Here is a 19,337-nt window from a genome sequence, read left to right as displayed (position 1 = left end):
GCCAGCATCAGGCATCAACATCAAAACCAACGAATGCCACCGCCTTCGCCGTATCATCTCAATGTTGAAACAATGAAAAGCTTTGTAAGCCATCCTTCCAGCGGGGAACCATGCCAATCCAACGGCTGCGTAGAAGTGCGATTCCAAGATCAGGCACGCATGAATACTAATAGCATCTCTTCCTCATGTCCACTTAATCGTCGTCTGCAATCAGAATCGTTCCATCGTCTTCATCGAGGACAATGGCGTGCATGCTCGATGATTTAGCAACCTCTGCATTAGTAGGACCCTGCAACAACTTCTTGGCCGGCGTTGGATCGTCTTCCTCGTCACCGTCCAATGGTCGTTTTCGTTTGCCATTTGACACTGGAACAGGCTTGTCATTCGAGACAATCAAGTCGTCTGCGTCATCTCCAGTCGCTTTGTCACCATCCTCCACAGGCGATTTCCTAGGTTTCCGCGGTATCGTGATAGTGTGACCTTCTCTCTCAACCAACTCGACAATCTTGGCCTCGTCCGTCAGCTTCTTCGCCTCGATGGCTAGTTGCAAATCAACCCGCGGATCGTCGTCCTCTTCATCCTTGACGAGAATAAAGCTGGCATCCGAAATATTGAGCTCTGAAAGTTTCTTTTCGAGGTTGTCTTCCAAATCAGGATCATAGACCACACCGGCGTCGCTCATCACGGTGATTTCCTCTCCGTAGCCGAGCTTCGCGCGTAGAATGTCTTCGACCAGGTCTTTAAGCGTTGCTTTCTCGAGATCGACGTGTATTCTTGCCATAGCGACACTGCAGACGGGGCACTCTGGATTTGGATCTTCCAGTTTATCAGTTCTTAGAGCGCCATTCCACAGCCAGAGCCATTTCGCTTTGGCATAGTCTCCTCTAAGCACCTTGAAAGCTTGCATGACACATAGCCCAGCGACCATGGCATTTGTAGTGGCAATGGCAGGGATAATGTTGCCAGCCATCTGCTTGATGTCGAACTTCGACTTGGGCTCAATACCGAAAATAATGGAACGGAGGTTTCCAGCTGCAGCGACGAAATCCATCGTATCATCGTCGTCTTTGTCAAAAGAGATGAGAGGGGGTGGACCTCCTTCTTTTGCGGCCTTGGTCTGTTCCTCTGCCTGTCTCGATGATAGTCGTGCTAAGGAGTCTTTGAAGACGATAAAGTTCTCTGCCGTTGACCAGGTTTGCTGAGCCTTCTTCAAGACTGACGCGTCAAGGGACGCAGCTTCCTGTTCCAAAGCTTCATAAGACAAGGGTTTAGGAGGGGTCTTCTCCTTCCACATATCCTCCATGTTCGCTAGGCGTTTGATATCCTCTTTGAAAACTTTGTCAAACACGTCTTTCGCAAAGTTATCCGAACCCATCGATTCTCTGATCTTCTTGAGTGCCTGCGCTTCTTGTCTAAGCTTTTCAATTTCAGCAGCATTATCCGAGTCTTCAGTCTGATCTACTTCTGCGGCCTCATCTTCGCTCACACCGAACAATTCGGGAAGGAGGTAACTCTTTGCCCAAACGATGCAATGGATAGGTTGGCTTGGGGTGCTTCGGATCGTACAAACAGGGTAGGAAATCGGCGTGGTCTTCGGCGTACAATCATAGCATGCCGTCTTTCCTTTCTTGATCACCTGCACTTGTCCTTTGAACCCTGTCGTGCCAGATTCAATCAGAGGAATGTCGACAGCCAAACACATCTTGTTGACATGCCGCCGGGCATCCATATTGTCGAGCGCATTGAACACAAGGTTGAATCCGGAGAACCATTCCAGATTGAACTGTTTGTCTTTGATGTTGGCATGGTAGGCGACCAACTTGACATTGGGGTTGAATTTCTTAGCCACCTCTTTGGCAACAAGAGCTTTTGGCTTCTTGATATGTTCTTGCCGGAACAGGAACTGGCGGTTCAAGTTACTGAGGTCTATAGTATCAAGATCGATAATGTGGATTTCACCGAAGCCGGTCAAGACGAGGTTCTTTAGTAGTTCACAGCCAATGCCGCCTGCGCCAACGAGGAGAACACGCGACTGCAAAGAGTTAGTGTTTGACATTAAAAGTACTACCAGACTATCATCTTTACCTCTTTAACGAGCCGATGCGCCGCTCCAAGCGACTGTCTGGCATACTTTTCGCGCGGCATGGTGTGAGGACGAGGGTGGCGCTCGGTTCGCGGTGCTCGTCAGGAGACTGGCTGAGGTCAAGAGGGGAAAGACATTCCGCGTTTTCGTCACTGGTGAGGGAAAGTTAAGGGTGAGTTATGTAAAATACAGAAGCAGAAGTGAAGGTGGAATGAGAACTGAAAGGAAAGAAACACTCCCTACAGGCAATCGAGCGTTGCCAGAGGGCAAACAGTGAATGAAGACAAAATGAGTAGATGAGCTGCCAGTCACTCCAATCGAAATCCGGCTGAGTTGCGAACAAGACTCTCAAGCGACAAAGATGCGCTAGATGGGGAACCCTGCAGGAGTGAGTGACGGATGGAGGGATGACGGGGTGAGCACTGATGCAGGTTAAAACTAGACCGCTAATCACTACTAGCCTCGCTAGAGCTTCTAGCTAGGGAGCAATCAGCCAAGTCTTAGTGAGGGATCTCCAGGCACTAACCTACTAGCAAAGAAACTAAAATCTCGAGTTAGTTGTGCCTTGCAGTTAACAGCCACAGGGGCCTCTTTTTTTTAAACTCGGGCACATAAAGAAGTTTTTTACGGTCTCTACTTACAGACAACGCCTCTGAGACCTCAGAATCTAGGTCAGGTCATCGTAGTCAGCATCTGGTTAGAGGAGGAGAAGGGGAGGAGAAATGTCCGATGATGAAGCCGACCCTGAACTCCTAGCACTGCTCCGCCAGTCCCTGGGTCTGGGACCAGGAACGTCCACCGCTCCTCCCACTACCGGGGTCCTCAAGTCAGCAGAATATGTCTACGACAATGCCATTGACGTGGCGATATCGTCCGACGGCACCAGAGCTGCCGCTGAGACGATATGGACACTCATGCAAGCGAAGCAATACTCGACCGAGACGTGGTCGTCGCATGAACTCCACCCAAAGACAAAGGACGAGGCTACTGTCAACTTCATCTTCACCATGACACTGCTCAACTTCTCCTTCTGGTCCGAGTCGTCGCCGGACGAGCGCTTTGCCATTGAATACCGAGGTCAGCGATGGACAGGGTATTGGTCGCTAGTGGCGGCTCTCCAGCGAGCACTCGACGAAGGTGAGTTCTAGTTGGAAGAACACCATGTCACTCTCCTCTGCCGGGGGTTTGAATGCATGCATCTCCTGCCTTCGGTTTTCAGCATGGCATGTCAGTTCAGGGTTACTCACACACTCTCTGCATCTCACCAGGCTACCCCATCACCACCCCGACGTTCTGGACGGACCTCGACGCCTGCCCGGACAGTCTGCTCGAACACGTCTTCCGCTCCGCGACATCCGAGCCCATCCCGCTGCTATCCCAGCGCATCGCGATCCTTCGCGAAGCCGGGACCGTCCTGGAAACCGATTTCTCCTCGTCCCCTCTGACCATCATCGCGCGCGCGGAAAACTCGGCCTCGCGGCTCGTCAACCTCCTGGCCGAGCACTTCCCCAACTTCCGCGACACCACGACTCTGGCCGGGCGCGAAGTGCGACTGTACAAGCGCGCTCAAATCTTCGTTGCCGACCTGTGGGCATGCTTCAACGGCACATCGTACGGCTCGTTCACCGACATCGACAGCCTGACCATGTTCGCCGACTACCGCATCCCTCAGATGCTCCAGGCGCTGCATTGCCTCTGGTACTCGCCACGGCTGGAGTCGCGGATAGCCCGGCTCGACAAACTCGAGCCCGGCGAGACCATGGAGGTCGAGATCCGCGGCTGCAGCATATGGTGCGTCGAGCTGCTGAGGCGGCAGATTGAGCGCCAGCATCCCGAGGCCAAGGGCAGGCTCAACGCCGTCTTGATCGATTTCTTCCTATACGATACCTGTAAGGAAATGGAGAAGAGAGGACAGTGTGACGACATGCTGCCTCATCATCGGACAAGGTCAATTTACTATTGATTGACCAAGTTTGAGTTGACACACACGCTCGGTGCGCCTTATTGACGCCGTGCAAGATATGCAGGTAACTAGATGTTATCTTTAGACATAGTATTTGCTGCAAAGCTACGCGATATACACAAGAGGGGGAAAATGTTTATTTTGTTTATATAGATATTAGACTAGATCTAAACAACAAAGGGACGACTCTGGCCGGGCTTTGTAGTTCCGGTTGCTTCGATTGCGTCTGATCTTTTCAAGTAAAAACAAAAGCACCCAGAACAGAACAGAAGTATGCTTTCTTGCCTTGGTTGCATAGTCGGCCCCGAGTCAGCACCAACGCCCTCCATAGTATGGAAACTATGTGTGCAATTGTGTCTTTTGGCTGCCTGCTCTCCCCACACCTCGACAATATTCCAAAACTTGTCTTCAAATTCAAACATCACTTTCAACAGGCGTGCTCGTCCCTCTCGATCTTGACATACTGAAAGGGGCGAGAACCTTCTTTGCTTCCCAGATGCGCCAGGCCAGATTCTCGACCTTGCCATCCGCCTTGACAACCTGGGGTGCGAACTCGATGCCAAACATCTGATGGATAGCGTAGACGACGCGCTTAGCGTACTTTCCGTCCCGGTCCACCAAGCTGCCAAACGCCTCTGAAGGGGTGCTCGGCGCGATATCTGGGTCCCGATCGAAGCAGTTCTGCACGATGGGCAGGAGTGTGCTTTCGATAGACCGTCGAATCAGCACGTCATTTTGCGTCAGCATGGTACCTGCGGAAGTGGCGGTGCTGTCTGTGCCTTCCAGATCGTCTTCACTGAATCGTGGAATACGAACTTCAAAGGGTCGTGAGATGGCCATGACATTATGTTTGCCGTTGTGATGATAGCGGAACTCGAAGACACCTTGTGTCCACCATAGCTTGTCGCCGGAGAAGATCATTTCCCCAGTCAAGCACTCCTTCTCGGAGCCGTCTTTGCCTTTCACGGTAGTCTTGACGTTACTGGAGATGATGCCCTTTTCAGAATTCAGCAGGTCATATTCTTGTAGATTGGTAGCAATCCAACGGCCCGACGAAGGAATTGTCGTCACCTCTCGAGACGGATTGTCGGTCACCATGTACAGTCCGACCCAGTCTTTCGCGCCGTGGTTAAGAGGAGCTGTCCATTTGACTTTAATGGGAGCACCGTACTCGAAGAGAAGAGCGTTTTGTCCGCTGGTAGCTTCGGCTGCGGTACGAACCAAGCCCGATTCTTTATCGCTTGAGCGCTGCGAGTCAACCAAAGGAGATGCCGGAGTACCTTCAATCTCGAGATTGTAATCCTCTGGGTTCAGGCCAACGACCTCCGGCTCCACCTTCGTGATGGTGACACGCGCTGTGTGTTTTGGTATGAGGTCTTTAACGTCCTGTACAATACTTGTGACACCTGCCGCCAATTTGGGACGTACGGCATCGAAGAAGTCTTCGAGATAATCGAATGTCTCATCCAGCATCTTGTCCATACCGTCTTGCCAATGTCGCAACGGTGGTGGCAGCGATCTGCGCAGGCTTCTGACCAAACCAGCATCTTGCCGAAGGCTTCGGCCGTACAGTTTCTGCATGTGAGGTCGCTCGACGTATTGAATGAATGCTAGACTGAGAGTGTGGCTCAACAAGGCCAAACAGAAGATAGCTTTACTTCCAGTAATGAGCGCAACTCCCCAGATGCCAGCAAGGCCCAGTACACGCTCAGGATTGTTCAAAAATCGGTAGATGCCACCATAGGTCAACTTAGAGGAGTGATCAAAAAAGAAATCCCCAAAGAACCATCCGAACTCGCCAAGTTGATCGTAGATGCTGAACGAAACCCATACCTGAAGCGCAATTAAACTGAACCCCACGACGTGCTTGAGTAAGACCAAGCCGTAGTCCCAATTGGTTGGTATGGTGTACATCTTCCATGCCGCAGCCGTAAACCAAGCATAGCACAGAATCATACTGAGGTGGTACGTGCCTTTCCATTGCCTCCATGCCTCACCAGTGCTCTCGCCGTACTTCAGAAAATGCCTGGTCCACTTCTTTTTGGAAGACTGCCTGTTAAGCAGATATCCAACCCCGGCAGAATACCAGATTCTCCATATTGCCGCATTGACGACAAAGAATGCTTGATAGAAGGTCGTGTTCGGTGTCAGCAGAGTCAGAGCAAAGATGTAGATCTGTAACACGAGGATGGCAGAATCGGTAGTCCGATACAAGTCGGTATTGCTTAGGCCCAGTAGATTGTGCGTTTGGGATGGTTGTGCATGCGCGGGACGAGGCCAGACATCGTCTGTAGTACTCAGATCATATGTGTGGTTTTCTCCATGTGCTGCTATCGGCAATTCGTTGATTGATCTTCGTGGCGGAGGAGAGCTGTAGGTACGTTCGATATGCGGGCTTTCGACCAACACCAAGAATGCGAATTGAGCGGCGTGAGCGATGATTGAGATGAACAGAACTTTGTAGCTGGCTGCCATGAGCGAGATACCATAGTAGCCGACATAGCCTATCGAATACATGGGGTGAGGGGCCATCTCAAATACTCCATCAAAGGTCAATTCTTGATCGACAAGGTAGAAGAAGTCGCCCCAATACCAAGCATAGTCCTTCACCACTCGATGCGCATCCAGCTTGACCCACAGGTTGAAGGCAAAGAGGGAGATTCCAACAGCCCACCGCAACAATGTGGTCACAAACAACTCCCCGTCTGGCCGATGACCACAGGACATGGCAAAAAGCATGTACGAAACGAAGTCGCACATCAAAATCAAATCGACGATACGACGGAAAACCAACCAAGTGTTATACTCAAGAGGGGCGGTATCGAAGTCGTAATCTTTAGCAATCTTGGTCTCGAGTTCTCGTTTGACAAAAGATCGTATTTGTGGGTGTGGATTCTCACCATTGGAGGCGCTGGGGAAGAGCTTGAGTCGGCGCGCCCACCTCACGAGCATCTTGTGGTGAGACTGCATGTGCAGAAGATAGCCAATGCCGATATTATAGCCTGCTCTCCAGAAGAGAAATATGGCTGCGAGAACGGGCTTCCGATATGCCGCTGGAAGGGACCAGGCCAAAAGAATGTGCAGCAAAAGGATCAAAAGGACGATCACGTCTCCCAGGTTCTTAGGCTCTGTGGGCGAGAGCAGCTGAGAGACCATGTCATGTGTGTAAGGCACGGTGAACACTAGAGAATGGTCAGAATTTGATGTCCAACATACCATCGCAAGAAGGAAGTACCAGTTCCATCGGGAGTACGGCCAAACGTCTTTCTGTCCTGCTCCTTCTTGTCGGATTGCTCTTCGGCAGCATTGAGGTCCAGGACTGCCTGTCTGGCCTCCTGCTGAGTGCTGGCATGGATTGGAGTATTCCGCTTGCGAAGACCCTCGGCCGCGGACTCGGCAGGGGGATCCATGCTCGATCCCGTTTGCCACTGAGGGACAGTCTAGCTGGCCTCACCGAGTCGAGTAGTACCTGAAAGAATGAAGCTTAACAATAAAACCACAACCCAGGGAAAAATTCAAGGAAAGCAGGTCAAGTGCTCCATAGATCGGGCCAGTATGAGTTCCATGTGGCTGGCTCACAACGAATGCCGTCCGAGTGAAGCAGAGGCAGTGGGAAAGTGGGCGAGGTAGAAGATGCTAAGGGCAGATGGTCTTGGCTGGCGAGCTGCAACTGAGTTTCGCGATATCCGAGTTTTGTTGGCTGTCACGTGCCTGGCCGAATTCGGTCCGCGGCGAATCTCTTCAAATGACGACTAATTCCTCCCAGCAGCGCCCGGCAATTGGATGAGCGCAGACGATGACACCCACGAACGATGAGTTATGCACATGCCGAGTGGAAGGATTTCGTGCCATGAGGAGATCACGCCCCCAGCTTGGGAACGAGCAGGAGGGGACGAGGGGTTGCGCAAGGCTGAACGACCAGGCTGCGGCTGAAGGTGGGATGATGGTTGAGCGCTCGCCTAGACCAATCACTTTCTTCTGGGTCTATTACCAATCCATCTTTTGCCTCTTCCACCATGGCCCTATTCATATCATAGACTTCGCTTCGCTCTGCTGCTGATGTTTTACGACGAGTGTATCCAGCCCATTGCCCGGTGACACCGCAACTTGTCCCACGTTATGGCCCCATCGTTCGAAGAGCCCCTCGCAGAGGCGCTGGAGGCTCCTCTGAAAGAGAAACCAAATCTGGTTGCACCAGAACCTGGTTCGTGTTTCTAATTCTCTTGGGAATCTATGAAGTAGACGTCGCTAATCGGTTTCTGCAGAACACTGCCCGGGTCCTGAATCCGACCAAGCCGGTAAGGGTGACGCCTGCGCTGGTTGCCCGAATCAGGCCATTTGCGCGTCTGCGCCCAAAGGGCCTGATCCCGACATCCCCCTCATTACGGAGCGACTCGCTGGCATAAAACATAAAATATTGGTGCTATCAGGAAAAGGAGGCGTGGGAAAGTCAACATTTTCCTCCCTGTTATCCCATGCATTCGCAGCAAACCCTGACTCAACAGTGGGCGTCATGGACACTGACATTTGTGGCCCATCGATACCCAAGATGATGGGCGTGGAGAGCGAGACGATACATGTCAGCAACGCTGGTTGGAGCCCTGTTTGGGTAACAGACAATTTGGGCGTGATGAGTGTGCAGTTCATGCTGCCAAATCGCGATGACGCTGTCATCTGGAGAGGTCCCAAGAAGAACGGGCTGATTAAACAATTCTTAAAAGACGTCGAATGGGGCGAGTTGGACTACCTGATAGTGGACACGCCCCCGGGCACTTCAGACGAGCACCTGTCTGTGAATTCGTTTTTGAAGGAATCAGGCGTGGATGGTGCTGTCGTCGTCACCACTCCGCAAGAAGTTGCCCTGTTGGATGTGAGGAAAGAAATTGACTTTTGCAAGAAAGCTGGCATTCGAGTATTGGGTCTGGTTGAAAACATGTCTGGCTTTGTGTGTCCAAAGTGTACCCACGAGTCTCAGATATTCAAGGCCACTACAGGAGGCGGGCAACAGTTGTGTCAGGACATGGGCATTCCTTTCCTCGGGTCGGTACCTTTGGATCCCCGAATTGGTATGGCTTGTGATTTTGGGGAGAGTTTCATGGACAGCTTTCCAGACAGCCCGGCCTGTAAAGCACTGAGGCAGGTTGTGAGGTCGGTGGGCAAGCTGATCGGCGAGGACCCAGACGAGGTTCTCCCAGACGGACCAATATGAGAAGGCAGAAGGTTTCTGCAAACTCTTTATTCTCTGTCGCCGAGTACTCAGTGCAGGCAGACACCTCTCCCGCAACAGTGCTATGCACGCCTCGCACTCCTATGAACCCTCTTGCACTGTCCAACCCAGCGATCCAACTTAACGGCTGGTGATCGAATGGACGCTCTGTCGACGATGACAAGTGGACGAAGTGCAGTGTCTCTGCCTCGCTCATCCACCCGTCACACCATGTCTGAAGAGTACAGAACAGCCCCAGCCAATATCCATATATACCACTCAAACTCCATATTGGAGATGGACCCTTGGGAGACGACCTGCCGAGACTGGGGATTTTTGATTATGAATATGGGAACCGGTGACGAGCTACGCGAGGTTGAGAGCAGGCCGCGAGAGGCCACAGACGGCAACTTCTGTCGAGAAGAACTCGTATTCATGCTCCGTTCGAGGCGAAGCGCAGGGTTCAAGGGTGCATCGGGTGTCGTGCATTGAGCCAGCGAAGGTAGCACGGTGGTTACCGGACCAAGTGGGCATGTTCATTTGAAGGGCTATAGTTAGGACCGTGACTAGCTAGAGGTATCTGAACGCGATGCCGCCGGGCGGGTTCTTTTCTACCTGATGTACCGTACATCCTGTAGGTGAGTCCCTTACCCAAGGCGTACAGTACTACAGGACGAGTACTGGCACTGTGCAATACCTACCCAGTCGCACTAGACTGCCGTGCTTGGCGAGCCCTCTCCAGGTAGCCAATGGCGGATGCCAATAGCGGATTAAGTGGACTAGCGCGAGGCATTAGCCGGAGGCCCATTGCGAAACTTCCCCTGCATTTTGAAACCCGACTATTCCCTGTTTCACCCCTTCGTCCAAGCCCCCTTTTTCTCTTTCTTCTGCAACTCTGACCAAGTCGATCAAGTATGGATGCGTCTGCTTCCCACACTCCGGCCTTCAGGTCGGTCGCTAGAGTTGCCGAGTCGGCACATGTTCTCCACAAACAGGGAGCCTCGTCCTCGCGGATGGACGCCATGCTCTTCTGTCCAAAGGCGATGGTTGGCGCCATGCCACTGCAGCTGTCACATCCTGGCACTCTGTGGAGAGGTCTGCATTCCGAAACCCAGATCCATATCGAGCGCCACGGTTGACTTGTCGTCTACTCTCCTGAGACGTGCAACATCCACCTGATGGCGTGGCCCAAGCCTCTCCGCCATGATTCGAGACGCAACCAGTCCCTATGTGCTGTGTCTCTGGCCTTGTTAAAATGTCGGCTTCCAGGCCAGTCCTGTGTTGTATCTTTCTTGTTGGCGGTCGAGTCTGGCATTTTTTCCTTCTTCCATACGCTGGTATTCTTCCTTTATATATTGGGGGCAGGTCCTTCATTACTCGCTCTTCCTCTTACGTTCAGTGGGCTTTCGCGGTGCGAAGTTCCTGTCCTCCGTTTCTTTTCGAGTCTTGCCGTGGGCAGTCGCTAGTCGATCTTTCTCTCTTCAAAATGCTTCGTCTTCAGATCCTGTTCTTGGCCCTCCTTTTCATCACCACAGTATTTTCGTCGCCCATCAGGCAAAAGCAAAAACGATCATTTAAAATCCCACGAATAGCACAACCCAACTATAAGCCCAACGGGAAAGCAGCATACAAAAGGGCATTGTTCAAGTTTGGCTTTGGCGATATCAGTTTCCAGCCCAATGGAGAGATAGCCACAAAAATTCAAGCAGCTACGAATGCCTCTGTTGACGCGACAGAGGATGGAGAGACCATTGCTACACCTTCTCAGAATGACGCCCAATTCTTGTCCCCCGTCAATGTAGGAGGCCAGACCTTGGTCATGAACTTTGACAGCGGATCATCAGATTTGTACGACGAGCATCTCGATGGAGACATTCGGAGCAAGCTAACAGTGTGACTTAGTTGGGTTTTCAACACCAATCTTGACAATGCAGATCAGCAAGGCCATACTATTTACGACCCGACGAAATCGAACGCATCTAAAGCCCTCACCGGTAGCACTTTTAACATCAGCTACGGAGATGGTTCGTTCGCTTCTGGACCTGTCGGTGTCGATACAGTTGACATTGGCGGGTCGACAGTCGATGCTCAAGCCATTGGCCTTCCCAATGTCGTCTCGGACAGCTTCGTAACCAACACGGCTTCGAATGGTTTGGTCGGGTTGGCATTCAGTCAGCTGAACACGGTCAAGCCACAAAGTCAGAAGACCTTTTTCGACAACGTCATGGCAGACTTGACTGAGCCAGTATTCACCGCGCAGCTCTTGTCCAATGCGGCCGGCCAGTACGAGTTCGGCCAAATCGACACGAGCTTGTTCAAAGGTCAACTCCAAACAGCGGCCATTGATTCTTCCAACGGCTTTTGGGAGGTTGCATCGACATCTGCTGCTGTGTCGGGCCAGACAATTAACCTTGCTGGTGGCTCTGCCATTCTTGACACTGGGACCTCGTTGATGCTAGTTGGCGATGACCTCGTTGTGGGATATTGGAACAACGTCGAGGGCGCACAACTGAATCAGCAAGCTGGCGGCGTCATCTTTCCATGCAACGCTGAGCTCCCGGACCTTCAGGTTGCTATCGGTAACCATCTCGCGACTGTTGCTGGCGACAACATGAACTTTGCCAATGTCGGCACCGACACCCAGACCGGCCAAGACTGTAAGTTGTTGTCCATACCATCTCGATCTTATGTGCCTGATGCTGACCGCTCGCAGTCTGTTTTGGTGGCCTCCAGTCAAGCCAAGGTCTTCCCTTTTCCATCTATGGCGACGTCTTTTTCAGATCCAATTTCGTCGTCTTTGACGGGGCTGGGCCATCGACCAGCTTTGCGCCTCATGCTTGAAATAGATACCACTGGAAACTGGTACTCCCAATTTATGATACCAACGTCGGGAAAAGAGTTTTGCATAGCGTCCGGAGTTAGCCATACAATAGTCTGTCTGTCACTTTGTGCATTGTTGGTCGCATTACCTACCTACGCATGTCGCATGGCGTGCGCATTCTCTTGTAGAGAACAAATGGCCCCGTAATGAACACAATAGATAGAGGAAGGATGAACAGTAACAAACTGATGCTTCGTCAATTCCATGTCACAAGGACGGGACCGATTTTCGAAGTAATGAAGAATGGTTACCTACATTTTGTCATTCTCATGCGTTCATACCACCGACGACGCCCGCCTTCGCCGGCCAATAGCTTCTGTTGATGGTATCACCAATGCCACAGGGTGCTGCGCTGCGGCCATCTGAAGGCAGCGCTGCGCGGATGGCTGCAGAAACGCCTTTGACATCAAACAACTTGTCCGCGCAGATGTATAGCTGCCGTCTTACATCCTAAATTTTCAGCGCCTACTCCAATGCCGATTCGGATTCCGTAGACTCCTTCGCAATGCGCATACGTGGGTGGGATTCTGAATTCTGTTCTCTCTTCCCGTTTGGTGAATGGACCACGAATGTCTACTTTAGGTAGATCCCGCTGAGGGAATTCGGGGCCCGGTAGAAAAGGAATGGGACCATGTTTCAGGTAATCTGGATCTCGTTTGTGATTTTGTAGAATTCAACGCGAAATTCCACCAGCGAGTCCGCCTCAGACGGATGTAAGATGATTCTATCGTGATTCGTACGGTACGAGCACCGGTCCCCGGTAATTGGCGATCAATCAGGCAATCGGGTGAGAAGGAGGAGGCCTAAAGGGCCAAAAGAAAGACGTTAATATCGTTCTCAGAGGATCCTGAGGCCACCAGGTCTCCTCCATCTGTTGCATGTTTTCCTTGCAGCGGTTTGTGGCGAGGCCAGTCAACCAAACGACACGAAGCCGTGATGCTGTCCGGGCTCAGAGGCGCCGACCAACCGCTCTAGAACGGTCTCCGTCCTCAGCTCGCTGAAGCATCTCACCCGGTCGCACAGATGCTTTTTCAGCTTTTCCCGTAAAGACGCCTTACGCCGGCGTTGATCGTACCCCAGTGATAAGCCTGGGGCAAAAGTCCGTCACTGGTTCAAGCCTAACTGTTTAGTAACCTCCGCCGCTTACCAAACACCACAATTCCACAATCCCTGCATGATTCTATCTTGGGCCGACCGCTGAATTAACTCCAGCTCACCAACTCTCTTAGAGCCCTAGCGAGGCCCTTGGCCTTTCCCGGACGCTCAAGTTGAGGCTGGGAAGCTGCATACATGTTTTCATCTCATCTCTACTGACCTCACTGTAACCAGCTCCGTATCCTGACCTGGCGGAAGATTCAGTTCCGTTCGCGGCTTCAACCAGGGTCGACGTTACAGGTAGGTTAGCGGTACCCAGAGTTTGTTTGTTACTTGAGTGATCGCCTCACCCTGTGCGTGAGAGCGTGTGTTGTCAATTGTTTCCTCTCTTTCTTGCCCTTGCTAGGATCTACGCTTCCATGGTTACCAGAAGACAGCCGGCATGGACTCCAACTCCAGGCGGTAAGTCATGCCCGCTCTCTTGTCTCGTAGAACTTGCTGCGAGTGGGCTTGGTCAACTAACATGTATCCGTAGGAGGCATGCTCCGCTATGGCCTCCCTTCAAACAGTCATATCGACAATTGGGCTCGACTGAGCATGTGAATCTAACACCTCTGCCGGCGACAAGCGCTGGTGGTTCGCAGAGGTCAAGTCTACCCAGTGCAAACATGTTCAGTCCAGATTACAACAGCATAACAGCCTATACCCCGGACCCGATGCATAGCACACCAACTGCACTACTCAAGTCCTCTCGCAAATCCTCTGGTTCGCGCAGCAGGAGGTGGTTCGGTCAAGGATGGCGCGCGAGTTCAAAGATAGCTCTGGGCTGCGCGGTGACGGTCTTAATTGCAAACATCTGTCTGACCATCGGCATCGTGACAACCGGCATGAAGATGATGAACGGGGTGTACATGGTCTACGAAGGAAGTTGCAAAAAAACCCAAATGAAGGACAGCTGGATTCACTTGTGCCTCAACATCGTCGCCACGATATTACTCGCCAGTTCAAACTATTGCATGCAATTACTCACGTCCCCGTCTCGAAGCGAGGTTGACAAGGCCCATGCACAGCGCAAATGGCTAGACATTGGGATACCAAGCATTCGCAATCTGGGATCTCTGCGGAAGAAGAAGGTCGCCTTGTGGTGGATGCTGGCCATTTCATCCATACCTCTTCATCTAGTGTCCGTTACCTTGTCTCAATGCGACAGTATGAACATGTCGCGGCAGCTGACGAGATTCTAGATACAACTCGATATTTTATTCGGCGCTCGCAACCAACAACTACAGCATCCTGTACGCATCACAGAGTTTCGTCGACCTGGCTGCGTACAACGAAACCAAGTTTCCCAACACGCGCGATCTGAACATCACGGACGTGCAATCCAGGGCCAAATCGTTCGAACGCCTCAACAACGCAGACTGCATCCACGCCTACGCGCGAGACTTCGTCGAAGACCGGCGCAACGTGATTGTCGTGGTCAAGGATCCGCCGGCCAACCAAGGATCCCTCTTCAATATCACACAGAATGATTTCCCCGAAGTCATCACACCGAAATACAACGCCTTTTCATGGATCTGCGACGATCCGAACGTCGCCAACGAGACGAACACATGCTGTGAGAACAAATACGGATTCGTCCCTTGCAACAAGATCACCCCCAAGCTGCTTGACAGGGCAAACCAATGGTCAACCGGCGGCTTCGAGGTCGACCACTGTCTCTCCGAGACTGTCGAGTCACGATGCCACCTCCATTTCTCTCTGGACCTCATGATCGTTGTGCTAGCCTTCAACATCCTGAAGGTCATCGGGATAAGTTACGTTGCGTTCCGACTCGGCGAATCTCCGCTCGTCAACATCGGCGACGCCATCCAGTCCTTCCTGCGGCACCCAGACGGCACGACCGAGGGCATGTGCCTGTCCAGCCACGAGAGCGTGGTCGCGTCGGCCAAACTCGGCGGCGGCTATTCGACCACGACAATGCCCACGCGGTACAGTCCCAAACAACGGCGCTACCTCCACGCGGCAACCTGGAACCAGTGGCTGTTCGTGACGGCTCTGTTCGTCCTCGTGTTCGTCGGCACGTCGGTGTGCCTGGCGCTGAGCATCGGCCACCTCGTCGGCGACAAGACCATCGCCAACGCGTGGTCGATCGGGTTCGGGAACGTCAAGCCCGAGAACCTCGTCATGGGCCTGAGCATCGGGTACGGCGACAGGTCGATCGCGGTGTCGACGCTGATCGCCAACACGCCGCAGGCCATCTTTTCATTCCTGTACGTGTGCTACAACGCCCTCTTCACCGTCATGTTCCTGTCGCGCGAGCTGTCGCACTTCAGCGTCACCGCCGGCCGCGGCCGCAAGTACCTCCGCGTCACCGACCCCCGGGGCGAGCAGAAGAGCACCTACTTTCTCAGCCTGCCGTACAAGTACGGCGTGCCGCTGCTGTCGGCCTCGGGCCTGGTGCACTGGCTGGTGTCCCAGAGCATCTTCCTGGCGAACATCTCCATCATCCCCCCGGACGGGTCGCAGCCGATGCAGGACGAGATCACCACCGTGGCCTACTCGCCCATCGCGATGCTGTTTATCCTCTTCGTCGTGTTCGCGTTGCTGGTGTTTTTGATCGCCACGGCTTGGCGGAAGTTGCCGTTCGGCATGCCCTTGCTCGGGAGCAACTCCATCGCCATCAGCGCCGCGTGTCACCCGCCCGTCGGGCCCGACCAGAGCGAACGCGAGGACATGGTCATGAGGCCTCTGAACTGGGGCGCCGTGCCGGACCCGAGGAAGGCCGTGGGTGATTTGGGAATTCGAGGGTTACACTTGGACCGTGGCGCGGCTGATGATTCCTTTCGTCGTGGTGGTGGTGGTGGTGGTGGTGGTGGTCTTGGTGATGACGATGATGATGATCAGAACATTGTCGGCCATTGTTGTTTCAGTGATCAGCCTCTGGTGCCGCCTCAGATAGGGAAACTGTATGCCTGAGGCACCTTGAGGTGGATCGGGTGTTGCCTCAAGGTTACGTGAGGAAACCCCCTATGCCTATCTATTTACACCTAGTATGTCCCCTGAACCAGTAAGGAAAAGTATTTCACGCGCCGAGCTGGGATGTTTGTTCCCTTACAGCTAGCTACTTTCAACATCTATTCAAAAATTCTCGGGAGTCGCGCGCGCGTGGGCGTTCATGAGGGAGGAGGGCCCTCTTCTTCTTCTTTTTCGTTTTCGTACGGATATTCCCATTGCATTTGCATTGGCAGTAGCGTTGGCATTACCAATTGGCATTGAGACATGGGAGTGGTTACAGATCCTGAAAACATCCAGAAGGCTAAACACGTTACATTTCACGTTTCCATGCCTTGCTTTTTTACTTCTTGCCTGAACGTCTAGAAGCCTGGACTGACCAGTAAAGCACACCTCCTCCTCTTACCTATCCAAAAAAAAAAAGCCTTGAAAGCCTTGAACTCCCTCCTCCCCCTTGCCCGCCCTCGACCTCTTCGTCCTTACTTCCAGCTCTTCTTTGTCACTTCCCGCACAGGAACTTTGCCATGAGAGACACAGGTGCACCAACTAGCCTTGGTTGCGTGGTCAACCAGGCATTCATTCCAAACTCAGTCCCCGTTCGATCCAATCTTGACAACGATAGACTTGAACCGTAGACTTGGTTTGCGCACTGTACACCCGTAGATTATTGCATAATGACTTGTAATCCAACCTTCATTCCAACATGATTTTCAACTTCTTGCGGACTTCCCAATCACAACCCAAGGATCGATATCAAGAACCGTTCATGTCATAAGCACCTGCTATTTATTGTCTCTTCTCCTTCTCGACTTCCCTCGTGATGATGTTGCGAATACCACTCAGCCCTTCATCACTGGATACCTTCAGGACTTTTCTCTCCTTCTCGTTCAACCCGATAAACTGCTCCGGGAGGACCGTGTTGAAGTCAAAGCCCTTTTCATTCTGCAGAGCCAGTTCGACGGCGCCGGCGAACTTGGCGGCGTGAGCGGTGGCAAGAGACACAGTCGGCACCCCTGATGATGACGACGCGGATTGCTCTTGAGCAATCTCGCGCAGGCTCGCCGCGACACCGATGGCCGAGTGCGGGTCGAGAACGTAACCCTTCCTCGCGATGGCGTCGCCGCGGTAGCAGTCGCGGATGGCGTCCAGGGTCTCGGGGTTGCTGACGCGGTGCGTGGCGAAGATGGATCGCGCCTTGTCCAGGATCTCGGGCTGCACGGTAAAGGAGCCGGTCTGCTTGAGTTCCTGGAACCACGAGTCGATCCTCTGGCCGGCCACAAGCACAGCGGTCTCGTACTTGACGTCCGGGTTGGTCTCGAGTTCGTGCTCGAGGCTCAGGTGCCACAGAAGACGTTCAAAGTTGGACGACACGAGGATGTCCATGGCGGGGCTGTAGGTTTCTTTGACGCCGGATTCGTGGGCCTGGGCGCCGTCCTCCTTGATGCCCTCGTGAGGCTCCGAGGCCGGCTTGGGGGACTTGCTGTAGGATCCGGTGCGCCAGAAGCGGTGGAGAATGTCGTTCTCATTCGTGGCGATGACGAGCTTCGCGATCGGCAGACCCATGCGCTGCGCATAGTAGCCTGCCAGGATGTCGCCGAAGTTGCCGGTCGGCACGACAAACTTGACCTTCTTGAGGTCGGGCTTGGTCTTGAGAAGTTGGAAGTACGCGGAGAAGTAGTATGTGATCTGGGCGAGGATGCGGGCCCAGTTGATCGAGTTCACGGCCGCGAGGTGGTGGATCTTGTTCGTTTCCGGGTCGGCAAACAGCGCCTTAACGTAGTCCTGACAGTCGTCGAAGGTGCCTTGGACCGACAGACAGTGCACGTTCGGGTCGAGGACGGTGGTCATTTGTGCTTCCTGCACGGGGCTCACCTTGCCGTCGGGGAACATGATGAAGATACTCACGTCCTTCTTGCCGCGCAGACCGTAGATGGCTGCCGAGCCTGTGTCGCCGGACGTGGCGCCGATGACGGTCAGGTGGTGTCGAGACGCATTGGGGCCCTCGAGGTTCTTGTTCTTCCGGACCAGGAAGAACTCAAAGAGGTTTCCCAGGAACTGAAGCGCGACGTCTTTGAACGCAAACGTCGGTCCGTGGAAGAGTTCGAGAAGGTACAGTGCCTTGTCTTCGTCGAGGGCCACGAGCGGCACTTTCTCGGGATGGCGGAACGTCGAGTAGCTCCTGTCGATGATGTCTTTGAGCTCTGCGTTGGAGATCTCATGCTCGTCAATGTAAAGTCTCATCACATTGTAGGCGAGCTCTGGAAACGACAGGTCCTTCCATTCCAGGTATTTGGACTCGACATTGGGCACCTCGTGAGGGTGGAAGAGACCTCCGTCCGAAGCGAGACCTTTTAGGACGACGTCTTCGAAGCTGAAGAATTCACGTAGTGAGCTGTCATGGTACCGCGTACTCGAGTATTTGGAGTTATTGGCCACCATGGTGGGGAGAGGATGTTGGGCGGTGGTGGCGGTGGTGAACTTCTGAGTCAACAGTTTAGAGAATTTTTTAATGCGGTCTCCTGTGGTCTTTGGAGAGTGAGTGGTGTTTCAGCAGGAAAACGTCAGTCGAAAGCTCGACGAGACCACCGTTTCGATATGAAAGTCACGGACAAGAGACCAAGAGGCAGCACCTGACGAACCCACAGGTGTTCCAGACCAAACAAAATATCAACTTGCTCGATATGCACTCGTAGGTAGTGTGGAGTGGCTTTCACATGTAACTAAAAACAGCATGGCCGTGTTGCCGGTTCGAGCCGTCACGTGGGGATCACGCCAGAAAAATCTCGCCGCTTGTACCACAATGGGTTAGCGCGTGAAATCTCTTGGCGCAAAGTTCGCTCCGCGGGCTCCTATAAATCTCTGCCTCTCTGCCCTTTCTATTTTTCTTTTTTTTCTTCATGCGACTTTGTGAGTTTCTCCCTGCACCCCCGACTAATCAAAGTGATGCTAACAGTGTCCGAAACCAGACTTCATAGAATCATTTCTATAGTAAACGTCCTCTTCTGAGCTCTTCACACGAGCCACAGACTGCAACCTGGCGGACGAAACAAAGCAACTTCACCCTAGAGTGAAACCGTTTTACCCTCGCCATTTG

At 52.8% G+C, this 19,337-nt stretch overlaps 7 protein-coding genes across 7 annotated transcripts; 4 read left to right on the top strand and 3 right to left on the bottom strand.

The window, feature by feature from the left end:
• Nucleotides 1-193: 193 nt before the first annotated feature.
• PV08_02054 (uncharacterized protein) lies at nt 194-2,145 on the bottom strand (the record flags this gene model as incomplete). The annotated part of the gene is made up of 2 exons (XM_016376414.1): nt 194-2,032; nt 2,086-2,145. 2 exons carry the CDS (start codon nt 2,143-2,145, stop codon nt 194-196), a joined length of 1,899 nt encoding a protein of 632 aa, XP_016241690.1.
• Nucleotides 2,146-2,805: 660 nt separating this feature from the next.
• PV08_02053 (uncharacterized protein) lies at nt 2,806-4,046 on the top strand (the record flags this gene model as incomplete). The annotated part of the gene is made up of 2 exons (XM_016376413.1): nt 2,806-3,220; nt 3,352-4,046. The coding sequence occupies 2 exons, from the start codon at nt 2,806-2,808 to the stop codon at nt 4,044-4,046; spliced, it is 1,110 nt and encodes a 369-aa protein (XP_016241689.1).
• A 414-nt stretch (nt 4,047-4,460) lies between these two features.
• PV08_02052 (uncharacterized protein) lies at nt 4,461-7,456 on the bottom strand (the record flags this gene model as incomplete). The annotated part of the gene is made up of 2 exons (XM_016376412.1): nt 4,461-7,228; nt 7,282-7,456. The coding sequence occupies 2 exons, from the start codon at nt 7,454-7,456 to the stop codon at nt 4,461-4,463; spliced, it is 2,943 nt and encodes a 980-aa protein (XP_016241688.1).
• Nucleotides 7,457-8,165: 709 nt separating this feature from the next.
• Nucleotides 8,166-9,255, top strand: PV08_02051 (cytosolic Fe-S cluster assembly factor nbp35; the record flags this gene model as incomplete). The annotated part of the gene is made up of 2 exons (XM_016376411.1): nt 8,166-8,250; nt 8,312-9,255. 2 exons carry the CDS (start codon nt 8,166-8,168, stop codon nt 9,253-9,255), a joined length of 1,029 nt encoding a protein of 342 aa, XP_016241687.1.
• A 1,483-nt stretch (nt 9,256-10,738) lies between these two features.
• On the top strand, nt 10,739-12,093 carry PV08_02050 (uncharacterized protein; the record flags this gene model as incomplete). The annotated part of the gene is made up of 3 exons (XM_016376410.1): nt 10,739-11,100; nt 11,155-11,909; nt 11,966-12,093. The coding sequence occupies 3 exons, from the start codon at nt 10,739-10,741 to the stop codon at nt 12,091-12,093; spliced, it is 1,245 nt and encodes a 414-aa protein (XP_016241686.1).
• A 1,803-nt stretch (nt 12,094-13,896) lies between these two features.
• On the top strand, nt 13,897-16,207 carry PV08_02049 (uncharacterized protein; the record flags this gene model as incomplete). Its single annotated transcript, XM_016376409.1, has 2 exons — nt 13,897-14,411; nt 14,473-16,207. 2 exons carry the CDS (start codon nt 13,897-13,899, stop codon nt 16,205-16,207), a joined length of 2,250 nt encoding a protein of 749 aa, XP_016241685.1.
• Nucleotides 16,208-17,029: 822 nt separating this feature from the next.
• PV08_02048 (threonine synthase) lies at nt 17,030-18,682 on the bottom strand (the record flags this gene model as incomplete). Its single annotated transcript, XM_016376408.1, has 1 exon — nt 17,030-18,682. One exon carries the CDS (start codon nt 18,680-18,682, stop codon nt 17,030-17,032), a length of 1,653 nt encoding a protein of 550 aa, XP_016241684.1.
• Between the last annotated feature and the right edge of the window lie 655 nt (nt 18,683-19,337).

This window comes from Exophiala spinifera (assembly GCF_000836115.1).
Source record: "Exophiala spinifera strain CBS 89968 unplaced genomic scaffold supercont1.1, whole genome shotgun sequence".
Classification (NCBI taxonomy): domain Eukaryota; kingdom Fungi; phylum Ascomycota; class Eurotiomycetes; order Chaetothyriales; family Herpotrichiellaceae; genus Exophiala; species Exophiala spinifera.
This window is presented reverse-complemented; position numbering and strand designations above follow the sequence as displayed.